Below are 18,833 nucleotides of genomic sequence, written 5' to 3' on the forward strand. Positions count from 1 at the left end.
GAAAGGCAGGGTGTGAAAGGCTCTTGATGGTAGGATAAAAGAAAAGCTCAGTCGTAACCTAAACATTAAACAAGCGGACAAAGTTCATAATCAGATTAATTGAGTATCTGGGACACCGCTGTTTAAATTGATAATGTGGTTTGTTCAGTGTCTCTTGGGAAGTGTGTGGAGAGCAAACTCTGAAATCAAAGGTTTTCATGCTCCCGAGAGTGACTTACCCTCTGAGCTATCCTTTCCCAGGTCTAGTTACCAGTTACCAGTCACCCAGCATTAGTCATCCATCTTGTTAGCAGTGCCACCTGCAACAGGGCTTTAGGAGAAAGTAAGCTGAATTTTAGCCCTGAAGTACTTGTTCTTTGTTTGCTACCTCAGGTTTGGATAGCTCCTGTCCATGTTGCATCTCTTCTATAGATAAGCAGAGCACATAGTTTTAGAGCCAGCCAGTCTGCAGATCAGCTAAAATGACCTCTTACTGTTCCAGGGAGGCTTCCTTTGATCGGTGCTACAATAATTCCATAGTAGTACCTACTTCAGCTCTGGTTAGATTTTCCAGGCTCATTTAATGATGGATAGAAATGGTAGTGAAGACATGACTGGTCATCTACTCTCTCCTGAGTCCTTGTGGTATGTGAGGTTGTCCTTACTGAGTATTTATGTATCTATTTTATTTGTGAGTATTTATCCAGGACTAGATGCTTGCACTCTTGCCTGGAAGAGCATGCCATATTCTCATTCTTCTAATTCTGGAAGCTTTTCATAGTGGCAAGACTCAGTTCTTTCCAGAGTTACATTCTTACTAACATCTTGTCATGGTTTAACCCCAGCCGGCAACTTAAGCACCCCACAACCGCTCGCTTGCTCCCCCCCAGTGGGACAGGGCAGAGAATCAGAAGGGTAAAAGTGAGAAAACTCGTGGGTTGGAATAAAGACAGTTTAGTGAGTAAAGCAAAAGCCACACACGTGAGCGAAGCAAAACAAGGGATTCATTCCCCACTCCCCGTGGCAGGAGGTGCTCAGCCATCCCCAGGACAGCAGGGCTCCAGCATGCCTAGCGGGGACTGGGGAAGACCAACGCCATCACTCGGAACGTTCCCTCTTCCTCCTCCTTCCCCCAGCTTTATATTCCGAGCCTGACATCACGTGGTGTGGAATATCCCTCGGGTCAGTCGGGGAGCTGTCCTGGCTGTGTCCCTCCCCAGCTCCTGGTGCCCTACAGCTGCTCGCTGCTGGGGTGGGGTGAGGAGCAGAAAAAGCCCTGACTCTGTGCGTGCGCTGCTCGGCAATAACAAAAACATCCCTGAGTTATCAACAGTTCCAGCACAAATCCCAAATGTAGCCCACGCTAGCTACCATGAAGGAAATCAACTCTACCCCAGCCAAAACCAGCACATACCATTAACAGTATATTTCACTGCTTCTCCTAAGATGCTTTGAAGGTATTGGCAGGCTATTATCTTGGCATCAAAACTGTAAATATTTTTCTTCATGTGTCTTCATGTGTCTTCAAACAGTCTTCATGTGTCTGTTTCCATGTGTTTTTTATGTTATTCGTGGCTTCCTCTTTTCATTTTGCTTCCTTTTATCTGAAGTCCCATGACTTTGGGGAAAAGGTTGTTTTAGACCACTGCATACTGAGCCAGCAGATGCATTAATGGAACAATTTAGGGAGCCTGTATGCCTGCAGCACTGATTCATCCCTCTCGCCCCCCTCCAGCAGACTAAGTAAATTGATTTGCACCTGGTGAGGTCTCAGGGGTATCATTTATACCTTGAGTAGACTGATGGAATTTAGACACATTTTGTTAGTCTGTGGGTTTATTTTGGTTTTTTGGGGGTTTTTTTTGGTTTTTTGAGTGTGGTGTGGTTGGGGTTTTTTTGTTTGTTTACATTTTCATGCTAACCAAGCATTGCTATACAAGTAGCTGGTATTGACCCATTGTTCTTCTTCATGGCACAGACCGTGCCTTTTGTAGAGATGGTGGATTGAGTGCTGGAGCACGAGCAGAGTGTGGAAATGCTCATGTCTCTATTGGCATGGTTGTGATTTGACCACCAGAATAGGGTCTGGGGACTTGTTCTCAAAGCCCCTCTATGTCTTTAAGTTTTGGACAAGTTATGTCCGAGTATATTCCTCATGTCTGCTGTTCCACCTTTTATTCGATTTCAAAAAACCCACAGCGAACAAAAACCCCACCGTGAACAAAACCCCCCACCCTAGGTGCCTAATCCCCTCCCCGCAGGATATTGCAGTTTCCCTGTGCCTTCATAAATGCTAGTAACATGCAACAAACTTGAAAAGTGCTATTTGTTATTATTTGTAACTTCACAGCATGCACTTCCCTTTTCCTGACAACAGATTGGCTTTGAGTGTTTGAGTCAGGTTTCTCTGAGCCCTTGAAAAGAAATACCAGCCAGTGCAGCTGCTGTCCTAGAAAGGTGTTTGCATCCTTTCTGTGAGTACTGGCTTTTTGTAAAGGAACAAAGGCTCTCTCCGGAGTTGCTGATCTGAGCCAAAGACTTTGCCTGCCGTTCCTGCAGAAGGGCGGTGATGTCTTCTAGCTGCCTGCAGAAAGGAGTGGTCCTGAAGGGGGGTCCCAGAGAGCTGTACAAACCACATAGCTCAGTTCTGCGGGACGAGTGTAAGACCCTCTCAGGCAGTGCTCCTGTAAAGCAGTGCTGGAAGAAGAGGAGAGAAGAGATATGATCCAGAAGTCTTCTTCAAAGGCATGCTGTGCAGCATAATGACCCGTGGTCTGTTAAAGCTAGGCCATCCCTATTGTGTAAGTCATAAAAAGCTGTTTGGAAGCACCGTATTTAAATGGAAGCTGGGAAAATAAGTGAATAGGAAACGAAATGTCATTTCTGTAGCTATTTCTTAACTTAATTCTGCTATGCTTCCTGTAAAATCGTTCCAATTTCAGTCATTGTTGAGGATATTCAGTTCCCATTTGGACAACCCCAGGAAATGGTCAGCTGCCATCTGCTAACAGAAGTACCAGCCCTCCCTGCGGTGTACACAGATGCGGCTGGAAGATCCAACTAAACAGCCAGATACTGCAAGTGCGAACTTGAAATGAAATTGGCAAGTGCCCTGGGAGTGTTGCTTTTCGGGAGTCATGCCCGTCACCAAGCTGACTGCATCCGTGTGTTTCAGTGCTGTACAGCCTTTAAAAGAAATCGGAAGCATTGCTTCTGAAAATTTCTTATAGAGGAGGGTGTGATTTGAAAGGCACTTCTGAAACTATCTAGGTAAAAGTAAGTGAAATATGCTGGATAATGAAAAGCCTTTCAACTCCAGTGATGCATCTAGAGTGGTGATGTTCACTGCTTGTTTTTATCTTATTAAACGTATAGTGGCACTTAAATTGCTTTGCTTTAACGCATCCACATAGCACATGCTGTAAAAAAGGAGAGTTGACTTCACAGTAACTGTTAGCCAGGGACTCTCAAGTTGCACAGCATTATCACTGTTATTGTATATTCTTATGAGTATATGGATAGGAGGGATGGCTCGGTCGTTGAGTATGTTCCTCCATAGCAGTAACAGCTGTGTTAAGCTTAGAAGTATTCACAGAATATGAACTCCACATATTATGGGTGATGGTGTGCTTCTTAACAATGTAGTATGAATTGATAACCTGTAATAAATGATCAAATGTTGCCACTGTAATGTGCCATAAAGCAGAACATAAGAGTTTGAGGATATTGCTAGTCTCAGGCCTATGCATTTGCATAGTATTGATTAGATAAAATCTGTAGATTAACTTAGGAATTAGACTGTCTGCCTCGTTATAGAGGATGGCAATAACCAAAGCAAAAAACCCTCCTAGCCTTCTGACTGGGCTGTGAGGCGATGGTGCAGTATAGGGTTTCCTTCCACTCCAAATTTTTGTAGATGATTTAACATCAAACATGTGAAGGTCACATCAGTTTGGCCGCTGTCCATGTAATTGCAGTAAGAACAGCGACACATCCTACCCAACTTTCTGCCCAACTGTGAGCTCTCTCTGGGGCTTTGAAAGACAGGAAAGCGTGGACTGGGAGGAGGAAGATTTCTGTTTTGAGTCCTCCAAATGACTCATGGATATCTGGACCTGCTATTTATAGAAAATAAAAATGGTGGAAACAAACTGATCTTGTCCTGTTTAAAGTCTCACTGTTTCGTCATCAGCTTTTCGGGATGTCTTCAAACACCACAAGTGTTTCTTGCTCCCTCTCCACCCCCTAAATATGGGAAAACCATTTTAGATTCTTCATTCATTTTGACTTCCAGTCTGAACTTGGATGTAACACAACTGCTTGGTCCCCAGTTGAAACGTCGTCCCTTGACCAAAATAGTTTGTAGTTCTTCTTCCTGCTTGCTTTTCCCATCTGTCTACCTTTCCATATTTGAAATGAGTAATTGTAATTTCTTGTCATTTCTCTCTTTTAAAGAGACTCCATTACTCCAATTCTTGTAACCTTTCTTTGCAGCTTTCCCGGTTTAAGCTCCTCTTGTTTGCATGTAAACGACAAGAGTGGTAGTAAAATATTTCAGATAAGGCTTTACAGGTGCCTCTAAAAATATTCAGAACTGCTTGGCTGCAATTTGGAAGGCATTTTGAGAGCTGGAAGGTGAGAAGCCAGCAGTGTCCCTGGACCACTTGCCCAGGCCCTCTGGCCAGTCTGTAAGGACCACTTTCCCTGGCATCACGGAGCCTTGTCTGCCTTCTGCACTGCTGCTCTCCATGCACTCCTGCCCCTCGGGAGGAGAAAGCGGAGGCCAGAGCATTAAACAGAATTTTATTTTACAACAGGTTTGTTTTCAAACCCAAGAGATTCGGAACAGCGTTTGGCAGTAGTCCCTCCTCAGCCCTGGGTTTGACAGGCTCAGCAAGGTCAGACTGGCGTCCTCTGTCCTCTCTGCTCCCACCATTTCTGAGCACTTACCGCCAGCTGGCCTCTCTCTCTGCAGCTGTTTGAGGAAGCTTTCTGAACGGATTTTCTTACAACTTTTTGCTGGTTTTGTACTGCATATCTGTCCTGCAAACAGGCTGGTGTCTTACCTTCCCATCTCCTTGCCTGAGCAATCAGCATGTAGTCTCTGGTGAGGAGAGAATGAAAGCCTGGAGTGGGAGGCTTGTGATGACAGCAAATCAAGTCCTCTCACACACTGAAGTAAACGTGGAGTAGTTTTTGCTTGGGTTCTGCATAGGTACTACCAAGGTCAAAACACTGTTCATTTGCAAATCTGTCCTGAAGCACACATGGATGCCTACTGAGCACCCGAATCATATGGAGATGAAATGGAAACAAATCTGCTTCATAGCTTCTCAAAGTTAGCAGATGTGTGTTTGTTTCTTCTTCTTGCTGCGAAATCCCTCATGTCAGTGCTTGGGACAGAGTTACAGATATTTGCTGCCTTTTGAAATTGGTCTTTGTTTTCTCCTTGCTTGTGGACCTTTTCTGTATTGGTATTTTTCATCTACTGGATGAGAAAATGACAAGAAAAGATATTTTCTTCATTTTTGCCTTAGAAGTGTGACAGATAAGGGCTCCTGAGCCTATACACCAGCTGCATCATTGCTAAATTACGATACGTTATTGCTTCTATTTCTTTGCTTTCTCATTCCGCTGCCGGAAGGATAGGGAGATCAGGAGAAAACAAAGGGGCAGGCAGCTCTCAGTGGTGGGAAACCTGGGGAAGGGCGGGCATGGCAACAGCAGTAGGAGAAAGGAGATGTGGAAAAGGAGAAGGTGCCTGGCAGAGGTTAGGTGTGGGGGTCTGGAGCAGCAGTCGAGGCAGTGTGCAAACACCGACGCAGTGCTAGCAGGAGGGTTAGGATGTATTTGGAGCTTATCACTGGAGGCATAGGCGAGCTTGCAAATCATGTTGAGGTGGTCACACAACAGAGATGAGTTTAACCTTGGCACATACGGAAGCATTTTCTTAAACTGCTCAGTTTTCAAATGAGTGTCAATTTACTGCATAGAAGAAATAGCGTGTGTACTATAAATCTCTTCCAAGATGGTGAGTTGACCTGTAAATGTTTCGTTCTTTTCCCTTTGGTGGGACGGAAGCACTTGCGGTGACGTCCATAAAGCCGTGGTGCCTGTGACCTGCTTGCTGTGCCCCCATGTGCCAGGGGGTGACTGGCACAGGGTCCCGACGGCAGCTGGGCAGGCGTGCTCTCACCTGCTCCCCAGCTCAAGTTCTCAGGCACAAGATACATATATATGTAAAACTATATATATATAGTAAGTCTTCTTAAATATATATATGTTAAAAAAAGAAAACAAAAAAGAGGAAGGAGTTATCTTCATGTGCAGCTGGGGGAAGGGAAGTCTGAAAGAATACCTTGAAAGAAATAGGGGAGTGGAGGAGTGACAGTCATAATATACTTTTTTTCCACACACACACCCCCCGCTGGAAATTAAATTAAGATTTTTGCTGTAACTTTTCTGAGCATGAGCAGCAGTTGATTGTTTTTCTAATTAAGTGCAGTAGCACGCACGTGCTGTGGATGGACATCTCTGAAAATTTTGCCCTAAATGAACTTAGTAGTAGAAAGACTTTTTTTTAGTGCCGTTAACAAAACAAAACACCAAACAGAAAAATGCCCTTAACGCTTGTTAACTTGTGGATAATTTAATTCTCAATTTAGCAACATTACTTAAATTCCAATCTCATCTTCTGATGTGGTATATTAAGCACCTTTTAATTGTTGGGCCACTTCAGTGATGATGTAGGAGAGCAGACCTGCTAACTGGGTGCTTCGGGCAGCCTGTGAATCCAGAGTTGGGGCACCTTGGGCACGTGTTGGTTGTAGGACATGAGTTTGACTGCTCTGCTGAGTAAGGGTTGAGTATGGGCTTTCCGAAGTCGTATGCCTTCAGAGTACCCGTTAGTCCTCAGAGAAGCAACAAAGGCAACCAAACACTTAACTTCACTTGAATAAGATATTAAAACCATAACACTTACTTTAGTTGAATAAGGTATTAAATTGCCTGCTGAACTTTGGGGAAGCTGTTTTTACTTTTTTCGACGCTGGGGAAAAAACCAAGACAACTTACTTTCATTTTGGAGGGATTTATAGTTTTAATAATGCAGTGTTCCCCGCTAATGCTGCCATCCTATTGTTCCCTCTAAAGATGATTTGGAAATTAAAAAATAAATCTCTATATTTTTTTAAAATAAATCTGATCATGCTAAATTGAACATCTGTAGTTTCCACTGGAACTGTGGTCTAGTCCATTAAAGTAGACAAGAAGAGTTTCTGTATCCATTACTTTCCACCCATTCAAGAGATGAAGAAGTTAAAGCTTGTCAAGCTGTGGAATTCCTGTCTGAATTTTAAGAATTGGGCTAAAAAGTTGAGAACATTCTGCAGAAGGTATTTTAAATGGAAATAATTATGCCAAGGTTTTACATGAAAATTACGCTGAAGAACTGAAGCTTTGAGCTCCGGGCGCAGCCGTAGCTCTGAAGCTGCCGGCTCATGTGTTCTTTGCCTGGCGTGTGGTAGTGGGTGGCTGGTGAGGGGGGGTCTCGCAGGATGCCGGGCGGGTGGCTGGTTTGAACCTGGCTGGCCAGCCAGGCTGGAAGCTTGCGTGTGGTTTGTCAGATGGTGTGTTAGTGCTGGTAACTGTTTCACTTGTGATGAATTGACTTCAGAATTAGACAATGCTGAAGCACAGTCCTTCCTATGTGTATTTCATGTGTGTTTCGTGTAAACAGAGGAGCAAGGGATGTGTTGGGAATGGGGAGAAAATAGCTTTCAGTGACTCCTCAGGTTATGAGATCCTGATGTGTGATTACCCCTGGAGTGTTTAACTGTGGTACTGGAATGAGTCTTCCAGAATTTGAGTATTTTATTAGTTGGGAAAACACTAAAAGTTTTCTAATCTTTGCTTTTATGGCATGCAGTTAAAATGGGAAGGTATAATCCCTCTTCCTCCTCCAGACCCTGCCCCCCGACAGGAAGGTCAGTAGATGTTTGTGATCTCCTTGGTCATTAGTATCTAAACGCAGCTGGCGTGCTTAGTTGGCTTGTTGTAAATTTGTAATGCACCACAAGTTCACAAATGACAACAGCAACATAACATGGGGTAGAGACCTAAATGCAAAAGGATTTTGCAGTGTCAGCTTTATTAACGTGTAAGCTTCTTTGTTGTATTTGTGGTAGCTTATGGTGCATCTCTTCCCAATTTTTCGATTCTGGTTGACAGGCAACGTAGCTTGTGGCTTTTATCTGATTAAGTATTTTGAATATGAATGATGAAACAGTCAATTTCTAGGGAAGTAGTATTTCCAATGCATCGGCCCTTGGAAGCAAAGGCCCCTTCCTTAATGGTTCCCATTTTATTAGTCAGTTAAAAACCAGGTTTTACAATATACAGTTTACCTTTAGAAAAGTTATTATTCACTCAAATGTAGCTTGTGGAGGCAGGCAGAAGGTTTCGAGATGGAGGATTAAAGATTATTTGGAGACCTTACTGAGTGTATTCTAACTTTCTGAGATGTAAAGCTCTTTCAAGGATAGAAAATAAATGACTTTTCAGAGGTTGGATGGGAACTAATTCCATATGTTGCTCTGGGTGGTAAACATTGATTTCCTCTTCGATTCAAGAAGCTTAGAATGTGTGAAATCCTCTTTAAGGCGAAGAGCTTCCAGTGCGTTGGTAGGGCCAGTTTTTGCTGCAGTTACTGCAGTTTTCTGCAATGCTTACACTGTCGTGAATTTAGCCAGGACTTCCTTTTAGCTTTCTCAGTACATAAATTTGCAGAGATTAAGCTGGCAAGGAAAAGGTCTTCCTTTTGATACACTTTTGGAAGGTGTTCTGCATGTGGCTATTTTCCAGTTTTATTCTTAACTTTAAAATCAATAGAAGCTTGTGGCCATAAACCTCTCTTGTAAAAAGATTAATTGATGGTCAGTTATTGAGAGCGAATTACGGCAATAGTGTATTTGGTTTCTAGGGAAGACAGATAGGTGTCCATCTAACATTTTTATTGCCATTTTGTTTTAGCAGATGTCTTTTCTTTCCCTGTCTGTCACCATACTGAAAAATATATGGGGTTAGCAATTCTTTTGAGCAAGATGCATTCCTGAGTTAGGGGAAAAAAAAAAAAAAAAAAAAAAGAAGGCAAAAAAGAAGAGAGATAAGTTTTAGAATTCCAGGACAAATAAAATTACTTTTTTATTTCTTCATAACAGTGTGATTTAAAGTCTTAAACAGCAGTTGGCAAGTTCTGTGTTTGGTTCTGCTGTAGGTGGTCACCAGACATCTACTTTAGCAGACTTTACCGGGGCATTGTCTCAGTAAAGCACTGTCATTAGTTAATATACTTCATCTACTTCTGAAGAAGTGATGCCTTTTTCTCAATTTCTCTGAAGTCAGATAATATCAAAACAAGAGCTGTAGTAATGATGGATGCATATATAATATTTACTTGACATCTCTGTGATGAAGGCTGTCAAAATACTTCATTTGTATGGACATAATCGAATGTCTGGATTCACTTGAGGTGTAGAGAAACCAAAGCCAAGCCTGTCCTCATCTTTCTCAAGAAATAAAAAAGTTAATGTGCAGTGAACGTAGTGCAGTTGTATTCATAATCCCTGGTTTTGCAGGTTATAGAAAGACTGAAGCACTGAATTTTTTGGTGCCTGTCAAATTTTTCAACACTTGCATTTGTTAATAGCGTTTTCATTTTAACTGCCTTGTATGTGAAGGTACATCTGCTCATATATAAACATACATTTTCACATAAAGCTTGAGACAGAGGTCCTCTAGTGAGGAACTGGTAGGTTGCTCCGTTTGTCTCTGCCAATATAAATTTCAATAAAACATTTAATCGTATCCAGGTATTATTGTGGGAGCAGTTTGAGTGTCTGTTATACATCTGTTTTGGGAAATAAAGTAGAGGATTCCTGTCACAGTATTTACACGGGGCAAGGAGCGGAGCCTGCAGCGTGGAGGGTGCCGCAGCAGCGCGCTGGCCGTGCCGCTGAGTCCCCCGCAGCAGGGGGCAGATAGCATCCCGCAGGTCACTTCTGGACCACCGATACTCAGCGCTTTCATTAGTGTGCTTCATGCTCTCATCTGGATTAAAAAATTTAAATCAAGTTGCAAATGATATGTGGTCGGGAGGGATTGTGAAGGTGTTGAAGGACACAGGGAAAATTGAGTGTAATTTTGGGAGGCTGGAGAAGTGGTTTGGGAGGAAGGTGGAATGACACCATGTAAGGTGCAGTTTCCAAGACTTCAGAATAAGAAAGTGCATAAAATGCATGAACACAGGGTAGAGAATAACTGGCTAGTGAGTAGGTTTGTAGAAGAAAGACCTCCTGACGTTAGCATTTAGTCTGTGATCCACCTAAGTCCAAGCGTTAGACTTGCAGAAAAGGGTGTCAGAGTACGGCGACTCGGGAGGTAATCCCCAACACCTCAGCCGGAGCATGGGGCTGGGCTGTGGGCATGCCCCCGGGGGGAGCTGGAGCAGGGCGAGGGTGATCGGCCCGGGATAACTTGGTGTTTGAAGGAGAACTGAAAGATCTGGGCTGGTTAATCTTAAGAAAGAGAAGGTGGGAGGGTGGATCTTGAGAATAATCCTCAAACACTTAAAAGGCAGCTGAAGAAAGAAAAGGAGCCTGAACTCTGCATACAGAGTGGCAGAAGAGGTGGTAAATAGCTTTGAACTGCTCCAGTAAGGTAGATTCAAGTTGGGAAAAGACTTGTAACAGGAAGAACTCCAGTCGTGGCATAGGCTGGGATATTGAGGGGTGGGTTTGGGTTTTGTGGGTTTTTGGTTTTTTTTTTTTTTCTTCTTTCTGCAGTTTAGGTTGGACTGCAGATCTGTCTCAAGTGCGTTTAAGGATGAGACATTTTGTAAACAATATATGCCTTTTCAAGTATGTAAACTAGTATAAATTATCCTGCGGTTCCAAATTTCTCTCTACAATTCTGCACAAGATCTAGTAGCAAAAATACTCTTTTAAAAAATAGCAACTTTTAAGCACTATCAAGAATGGGTAATTTTCCTCTGTGATGATTTGAGAATTATGACTTGGGGTCACATCAAAAACTGCAAGCAAATTTGAGAGTGAAATGGTTTCATTGTTCCTCTTCCTTTCCATTTTATCAAAGTGACAATAGTGGAGAGATGTTTTAATTTTTCATATTTCACTTTTTAATGTGATCTATTAAATGAATTTTAAATATAAACTAGCTTCTTGCACTTACTTAAGACCCTTTTACAATCTGAGTATCTTGGCACATTTGATGTAAGTGGAAAGTCGTATAGAAATTACCTTAACATCTATTCTGTATTGCTTTTTACTGCCGACCTCATCATTCAAATACACATAGCACATGCCCAGCTGGTATAACTTAATTATGTTCAATTTATGTAACTTAATTATTAAAGACCCGTTTTTAGAGAGTTGATTTCTATGCTTCATCTGGCACTGTTGCTGGCTTAAAGGAGCAGTTGTATAGGAAAACTCATTTTTGAGAAGACATGCTTTAAAAATTACATGTAGTTTTACTTTCTCCCGCCCCCCCCGCCCCCCCTTATTTCTGAGATCCTTTTCTTTCTGAATGTCAAGTCAGTAAAATACTACTTTAAAAGCAAAACAGCTTAAGTAATGCAGTAAGGAAGAGAAGATAAAGGTATAGTTTGTCTAAAACTAATTTGAAATAGTCTCAGAAATTAGACCTTAAGGTGGTTAGGAAATTTGACACTGTAATTGCAGAACACTTTTTTTTCTTTGCCGGGCTCTCGGCAGTGACTGCATTGACTGGTTGTCTGAGCACAGTGCTGTGACTTGGGCTGCGGAGTTTGCTGCCAGCAGGGGAAGGTCACACAGATCACCTGTTGTACGGCTGAATGAGCAAGAGGTTTTGTGGGACGGAATTAGGGTGCCTGGGAAGAGAAAGGGAACCAGAGAGCCGAGTGTACGTGTAGACATCACGCTCATATAAATGTACATCACTTTCTCCCACAGGCAGTGAGACACTTCACGAGGGTGATTCAGGACTTGGGGTGAATCACCTTCTGGAGGTCTTGTTTGTGTAGGAAGATTAGAAAAATCGGGCCTTTCATTCAGGGCTTTGGTCAGCTGCTTAGAACCAGGCTGGATGGATCTGAGCCAAGGTCTCTGCGTCTTTGAGAAGTATTAAAGAGCAAATGAGAAATTGTATTAGTGTTAGCTGCTTCAGCCTGTTAAATCCATTTCAGGACGTGAGATGACCTTTTAACGTGTAATGGGTGTGCTGGGACCCCGGCCCATCCCTCTGGCCCTCGGTGTGTGTTGGGCTGTGCTCAGGCTCAGACGGGCACACCGGCTTGTGTGTGAGAACCTAAAGTGGTCTATGCGGTCAGCAGGCCAGCAAGGGCCTTTTCACAGTAAGCTGTACTGTAGTAGAATAAATACATACATACGCACACATTGTCCACACCGCCTGCACCCCCTAGTTCTGGAGTTTTTACTGGGGAGAGGAGAACATTCCCCGACTGGCGGGGCAGGAGAGCGGCTCTGGTCACCGCAGGGGGGGCATATACGTGCCCATCAGTCAGTTCTGCACCATGTTGGCAGAGGTGGTTTGGACCAGACCAAGTAGCCCTAAAACTTCTGCTGCGAGCCCCGTTAAGTTCACTGAACTCCTTAATGTAGACACAAGGCTGTCCACATATTAAATTCAGTGACTGAGCTGAAAACAAATACAATTAACCTAAACAGTTTCATTTGACACAGAAAATGTTTTTGAGCCTGTGATTTGAATATTTATTTCTAGAACGTGTGCCATTTTAAAGGAAAATGTCCACAGTAGAAATTCTGATAATTTTTCTTGAACTGTTTTGCTTAGGATTTGGTTTTATTCCAGGAGGAAAGATAATTTCAGATGTTTTTCTTCTTCACTGATTCATTTTTTTTTTCCTATCCACTCATTAACCACAGCAAATATATTTGCCCTGCTTTGTTAGGTGTGTCCCTTTGGACAGCATCTTATAGTCTGTGTTCGGACTACATTTAGAGGGAGCTTCACCATTCGTTGCAGCCCTCTAATTATAACTGCAACGGCCACAAAATTGATCCAAACTAAATTAAAAACCATATTGCTGCTGCTGCTCTCGCTGTTTGGATCATCTGAATATTTATTCAGCTAGTGATACTTCTGAAACTGGAGAATTTCTTGGTTTTGAAGAAGGGGGAGAAAAACAGCCTAGCTGAGCTTTGACTTCAGAAACCTTGCTTGGTCGTATTTCTGGTGATTTTTTTCCTTTTTTTTTTTTTTTTTTTTTTTTTTTTTTTTAATCCACCCATGCACCCCCATGGCAAAGCACACTAGCCCTGCTGGTAGGAAGACGTCAATAATTCAGATCACATTATACCGGCACTTCAATCAAATACAAAGTTACCTATGTTTCAGAAACATTTAAAATTCCTAGTTACGTAGGAAGTTAATTTGAAAGAGCAGCTGAATGCCTCCTGGAAAACGCTGAGAGTTTCTCTTTAGTACCCATTCTGCTTGCTTGCTCTTATCGTATATTTTCTGCATTTCTCTAACCTTGTTCTTGATGACAAAAGACATTTGCATGAAAACAGGATCTTTGTTTCTTAAGTGTTCATCTGTTCCCGCTGTTTATTCCCCACCTAAAGTCATAATCCTCTGTTTGTGGCATCACAATTGGTTGCAGTGGAAATTATTATGTCATCACAAACAGAGGATTATGACTTCAGGTGGGGGGATAAGCAGCGGGAACAGATGAACTCTTAAAAGCAAAAATGCTGTTTCATGTAAATGTCCTTGGTAATAAAGAAGAAAGGGAAGCAAAACACAGAGAAACAGAAAATTGGTATGAGCAGACTTGTGCCTGAACAGTAGGGCAGCAAATTTTCCTTCAGGCAGGAGCAGCTATTTTAAATTAGGGACATGTCCATGTAGAATTTATTCTTTTAAATGTTTTTCCCTCAATTGAAAAAATAATAAATACTGATGTTGCTACTCAAATACTGAGATGACTGCTCAGTTCAGGGAGGGATTTTTCGTCTTTGTCAGGTGTTCCTTTATTCCTTTGTGTATGTGTTTGTCAAGCCACTTTTAATCTTAAGGGAGTTTCCCTTTTTGTGCCTGCTGATAGGTTTTTCAAGCCCAGACCCCACCATTTGGAATGGAGCATCTGCCCCGTGTAAAGCAGGATGGCCATGCTGGAAGCTCATTTAAATCACGCTGCTGAGCCAATCAGCCAAATGCTTTTCACGGACTGCTTCCATTTAAAACCACAAGCAGCAAGCTGACATTTCTCTTCAGCATCATAAGATGGAAAGCTCTGAAATACCCGGTAGCAATCTCAGCTTGTACCTTGGTTGGGTTTTATCCCAGCTTCCCCTCCCCCCCAGCTCCATGTTGCAGCTGGTCTATTCTTTAGTAACAGGAGGTTAAAAAACAAAATTATTGGTGCAAACCAAAAGGTTTATAAGAACAGAAACTAAAATCCTGAGTAGAAATGAGGGTAGGGAAAGATTAATAACAAAGCCTATTGTGTGCCTTCTGTGGTAGCAGCCAGTTTGACTTGCTTTCATTAAAATTCTCCTTGTTAGCTTGGGTGATGTGTTGGGGTGATGGACTATTTGATGTCTGAGAAGTGGTGAGAAGTTAGCTGTCTAATGATGGACTAATTAGAAAGCCCATCCTAGCAGGATCCATGGAAATTGATTTGCACAGTGCCATTTTTGCTAATGAGAATCATGAATACATGTTTGCAGCCCTTTACTTACTCTTCCTACCCACAGCTAATGAAAGAGAAGCAATCATTAAGAGCTCAGCTACAATCTATCCAGAGTTTCCTTTGCCTTGTACAAATAGCCATACTTTATGACCTTCAGTTTTAAATAATACTTTTCATAGGGAAGCAAGCTCCGCATGTCTGCCTCCTGTAAAGTGTGTGTGTTTTCTAATGCATCTCTTCTCAAGAGTTATCCTCACTAATAGGGAGTCAATATCTTCTCTGTGCAATTTACAGGAAATTACCGTTGCTGCACAGGACTAGAAGAAACCATAAGTATGTAGTCTGAGTAAAATTAAAATTAATTAGATGATTTTTCCTACAAGGGCATAATATGTCCATCCACAACTAGGTCAAGCATTTTTAGTATTTACCATTCTCAGGCAAACAAAAGACCTCTTACTTTTAGCATGTCATCTTATGATTTTATTTGAATTCATATTTACCCATTTGCTTTCAGATGCCTTTAATCTGCCCAGACGGTATATGCCCAGCCAGGCCCATATGGCCCAGAGACTATCCACAAAGCTAAAATTTTCTGCACAAAGATCTCCCGAATGAAATATGGTGCTGATCAATGCAGTGTGGCTTCCCGTAAGTAATTCTCCGTTGTCCCTAGGACTCTAGCTTCCTATCACCTCCCAAGCCTCTCGAGGCCCTCTCTGGCCGGTAATGATCTGGCATTGCCTTGCTTTTCTCTTTCACCTGCACACGTTCATGTCAATTCTACCATAATTAAAGAAAACTATAGACCAATTATCCCTTAACTTAGCTCTTTTAGGTGCATCTTAACTGATGTAACCAATAGCTGGGGATATAGCATTAGGCTCCCAGAACGGGCTGTAGCAAAGTTTTAATGTGTTTTTCAGTGAAATGGATGTCCCTTAAATGCCACCAGGCAAAGGTAGAGTTGAAGAAATAGAAGCTAGTAGCTGATGGCCGCTGAGGGCAAGAAAGGGAATGGTGGGGCGGCTTTGTACGCGGCAGGGAAGGAGTCGGAGCTGGAGATTGTGTGGTGACGACTAGAAATGAGGGGAATGAGTTGAAGCTGCTGTTACCTGAATGGATTAGAGGAGGGATAGCAGAGGAATCGGAGTGAGTTATCACAAGGGAAAATAATGGGAAATTTTAATGTAGGAGAAAAGGTATGAGTGACAGTATCTGAGTTTTTTAGGTTTCTTCTTAGTTAAGAGAGAGGAAAAAGGAACTCCTGAGGAGCCACAGACAGAAAGCAGGTAGGGAAACTTGCAAAACTTCATGAGAGACTGGTAAGAGGAGGGTAATTTGCGCTGGGACAGGTAGATGATGTGTAGCTGGTATTACAAAACACTGCAGTGTTGGTGTCAATGTCGTATTTAAATATGAACAAGAAAAGTCCAATTTAGTGTAATGAAACTGAGCTACCTGTACATAACCAGGAACATAAACTATTTTGCCAGAAAGGAATTTAGGTGAGGTCAGCACTTTATTTCTGTGGTTGAGCCTGCCAGTTTACCTTGTGCCTGCGTTTGCTGTTTTACTTCAGGGAAGATCCTGTGCATTAGTTCCCTGAAGCAAAAGCCTTATCTGATTTTAGCAGTGAAAACTACTGTAAGTGTCTTAATCTAATGGTTTGCTTTTTCCCCTGAAAGAAGAGCTTTTCTAATTTAAGAATTTACTTGTAAATCATCTATTCATGTTTGGGATGTAGCATCTGTAAAAGATATATGCATGTGTATATTCCATATGTATTTATATATGAAAAGCATCTAGATATGCTAGGTATAAGATTTTGAATTTCTTTGCTGTGCTGCGTTACCACCCAGCATTAGCTACTCATTAGTTTTGTGGGGTTTTAAATATTTAATCCTTTTTGTTCCTGTAGCGGAATCTACGTAAGAGATTAAGAAGAAATGTCAAACCCTTATGCACTTCTGCACTGTTACTGGAATAGGTTTTCAGTCATCTTATAATGCATACCATTCGACATCTAAATGTGCTAACACATACAAAGAAACAAAACCTAACACTTTCTTTAAATTAGCCTGTTTGGATGTTTTTTGTGTGCGAAACTTATTTCAAAATGAAAATGAACCTGCAAAACAATTGAATGGATGCATAGCTCAGAGATATTCCAAAATGCCAATCAAGGAAGATTATCCAGTATAGCAGACTAGAGAAGATTTATTTGTAGACCATATTAGGACTTTCAGAACTAATATTTCTTTAGAAAAATAAATGTAAGGTATGGGAATACAGTAATGTGATCCACTAGCATTGTGTAATGTGCAGAATTAATGACTGATTATCTTTTTGAAGAAATGTTGCTATATATGGGCTCAAACATCTGGGTTTAATTTAAAGTTCAGGTCATATGGCTGTTTACTTGTAAATAAATACTCTAGATTGGTGACTTGTTGGCCTGCTTGGGACAAAAACAGAAAAGATGTTATGGACAAGTTGGTTTATATGGCATTTATGCTTGTTCATTTCTGATAAATGCATTAGTTAACTGTAGTCTGTTGTATAAATCAAATATAAAAACACATTGGGAGAAAGGATTTTGCCAAGACGTCGTCAGTGTTGGTCACGTAGCCGAGTATCTGTGCACTGCACTGAAGTCTGCCATGTTCTTCCTATATAGAAAACATCCGTGCGTCCAAAGAGCTGCTGTGTTCTGGAGGATCTGATAGCAGTTTGCATAGATGTAATGGGCAGTAGGCAGCCGCTGGACAGTGGATTCGCTGTAGTAATTATAGAATGCTCTGTGAGCAGACCTTGTGCCCTTCCAGTGTTCAGGTCAGAGGCACAGTCTTCACAGGCATGGAACTACTTGGCTGCAGTGAAGGAAAATAATAAAGGAAAGGCCACATTAATGAGAAAGCAATGAGTGATGTTAGAAACCTAAGACACTTTGTTAGAAAAACACTAGTGATATACCTAGCTGGTATCTGGTGCCCTGCCACGTAAAAAGAAATCACCTACACAGTTCTGTTCTCACCTAAATGCTGCCTTTGTTCGGCTTTATGCTGTCCCCCCCATTGCCTGTGCTTCTCATCTTTCTTCCCTTTCCATTTCATTTTCCCAGTGGGATTGCCCTGCCACCTGTGCAGGCTCCTTTTCCCACTGCCGAGAACCTCCTATCCTCTCTTCCCTTTCTTCCTCGGTTTATTGTATTTACTTGCCACTAAAAGTCGCTTTTATGAGCTGTAGTATTCTTGTTTTCCCTCAATTGTATCTTAAGAGAGGAAGAATTTGGTGGTCAGTCTTTTAAGGTGGAGGGGTGCTGTGGGCCTGGGTAGTTCTCCACCGGGAGCTTTCCTCAGGCAGAGCCAGTGGCCCTGGGGAGCACGAAGGTTAGATGGTCGCTGTCGCTTCTGCTTGCTTGAGTTGGAGGTTGTTACAGTAGAGCTGCTGAAATATCCAAAGACCCCTAGCTTTTTGTGTCATGCTTTATAGGGCAACTGTTTTTATAAGGTGTTTGGATTTACTTTTTAAAATTTAAAAATATTTTTGTTGTCCTTGTCATCTTCTGTTCACTTCAGTTTTTACTGCCGGTAGAGCGTAGTGGCAAACGCCTAGACAGCAAGCTGGCTTTGGGTAGGCTTTAATGCCAGCAGCTCCTCCTGGGCTGCTGCTGCCTGTATTATGAATCTTCGCTGAGTTTTGCTCCAGGTTTTACTTTCCTTTAAAATGGTGTTAAAATGTAGCCCTTCACAACCAGGGAAATCAAAGCACTTGAGCAGCTGGCAAAGTAAGCGTTTGTGTTTTAGAGTCTGTCCTGCATTTTGTCATTTATTTAAGACCGGTGAAGTACTGGAAGTATCTCCATCATTTGCTGAAGTGTAGCTGGAGGGAGCAGTTACAGAAAGCCTTTTGTGTGTTTTCAGTGGGGTGGTTGGGAATCCTAGTCAGGGAACAGAGAAAGTCTGGAATTAAGGTGATGAATCACAACGTTGAAGTTCAGCAGCAGTGATTATTAGAATATTTTTGAGGAACTCATTGACTGAAATATGTTTTTAATAGTCATACATCATATTACACATTTAAAAAATGGAAACCTTCAGAATTTTTTTAATGT

The 18,833-nt window shown here is 42.0% G+C and overlaps 1 protein-coding gene across 6 annotated transcripts in view; it reads left to right on the top strand.

The window, feature by feature from the left end:
* The window catches only part of LOC129784053 (transmembrane protein 263-like), a 204,934-nt gene that overhangs the window by 63,572 nt on the left and 122,529 nt on the right, over nucleotides 1-18,833 (top strand). The window contains exons 3-4 of one of the 6 annotated variants that reach the window (XM_055799068.1): nucleotides 4,797-4,877; nucleotides 15,234-15,367. The exons of 4 other annotated variants lie outside the window; for them this stretch is intronic. In XM_055799068.1, the coding sequence (XP_055655043.1) occupies nucleotides 15,331-15,367 (37 nt within the window). In that variant the 5' untranslated portion in view covers nucleotides 4,797-4,877; nucleotides 15,234-15,330. The remainder of the gene's footprint in view (nucleotides 1-4,796; nucleotides 4,878-15,233; nucleotides 15,368-18,833) is intronic. One more of the 6 variants, XM_055799065.1, reaches the window with a different exon arrangement.

Source organism: Falco peregrinus, chromosome 1, assembly GCF_023634155.1.
Source record: "Falco peregrinus isolate bFalPer1 chromosome 1, bFalPer1.pri, whole genome shotgun sequence".
Classification (NCBI taxonomy): Eukaryota; Metazoa; Chordata; class Aves; order Falconiformes; family Falconidae; genus Falco; species Falco peregrinus.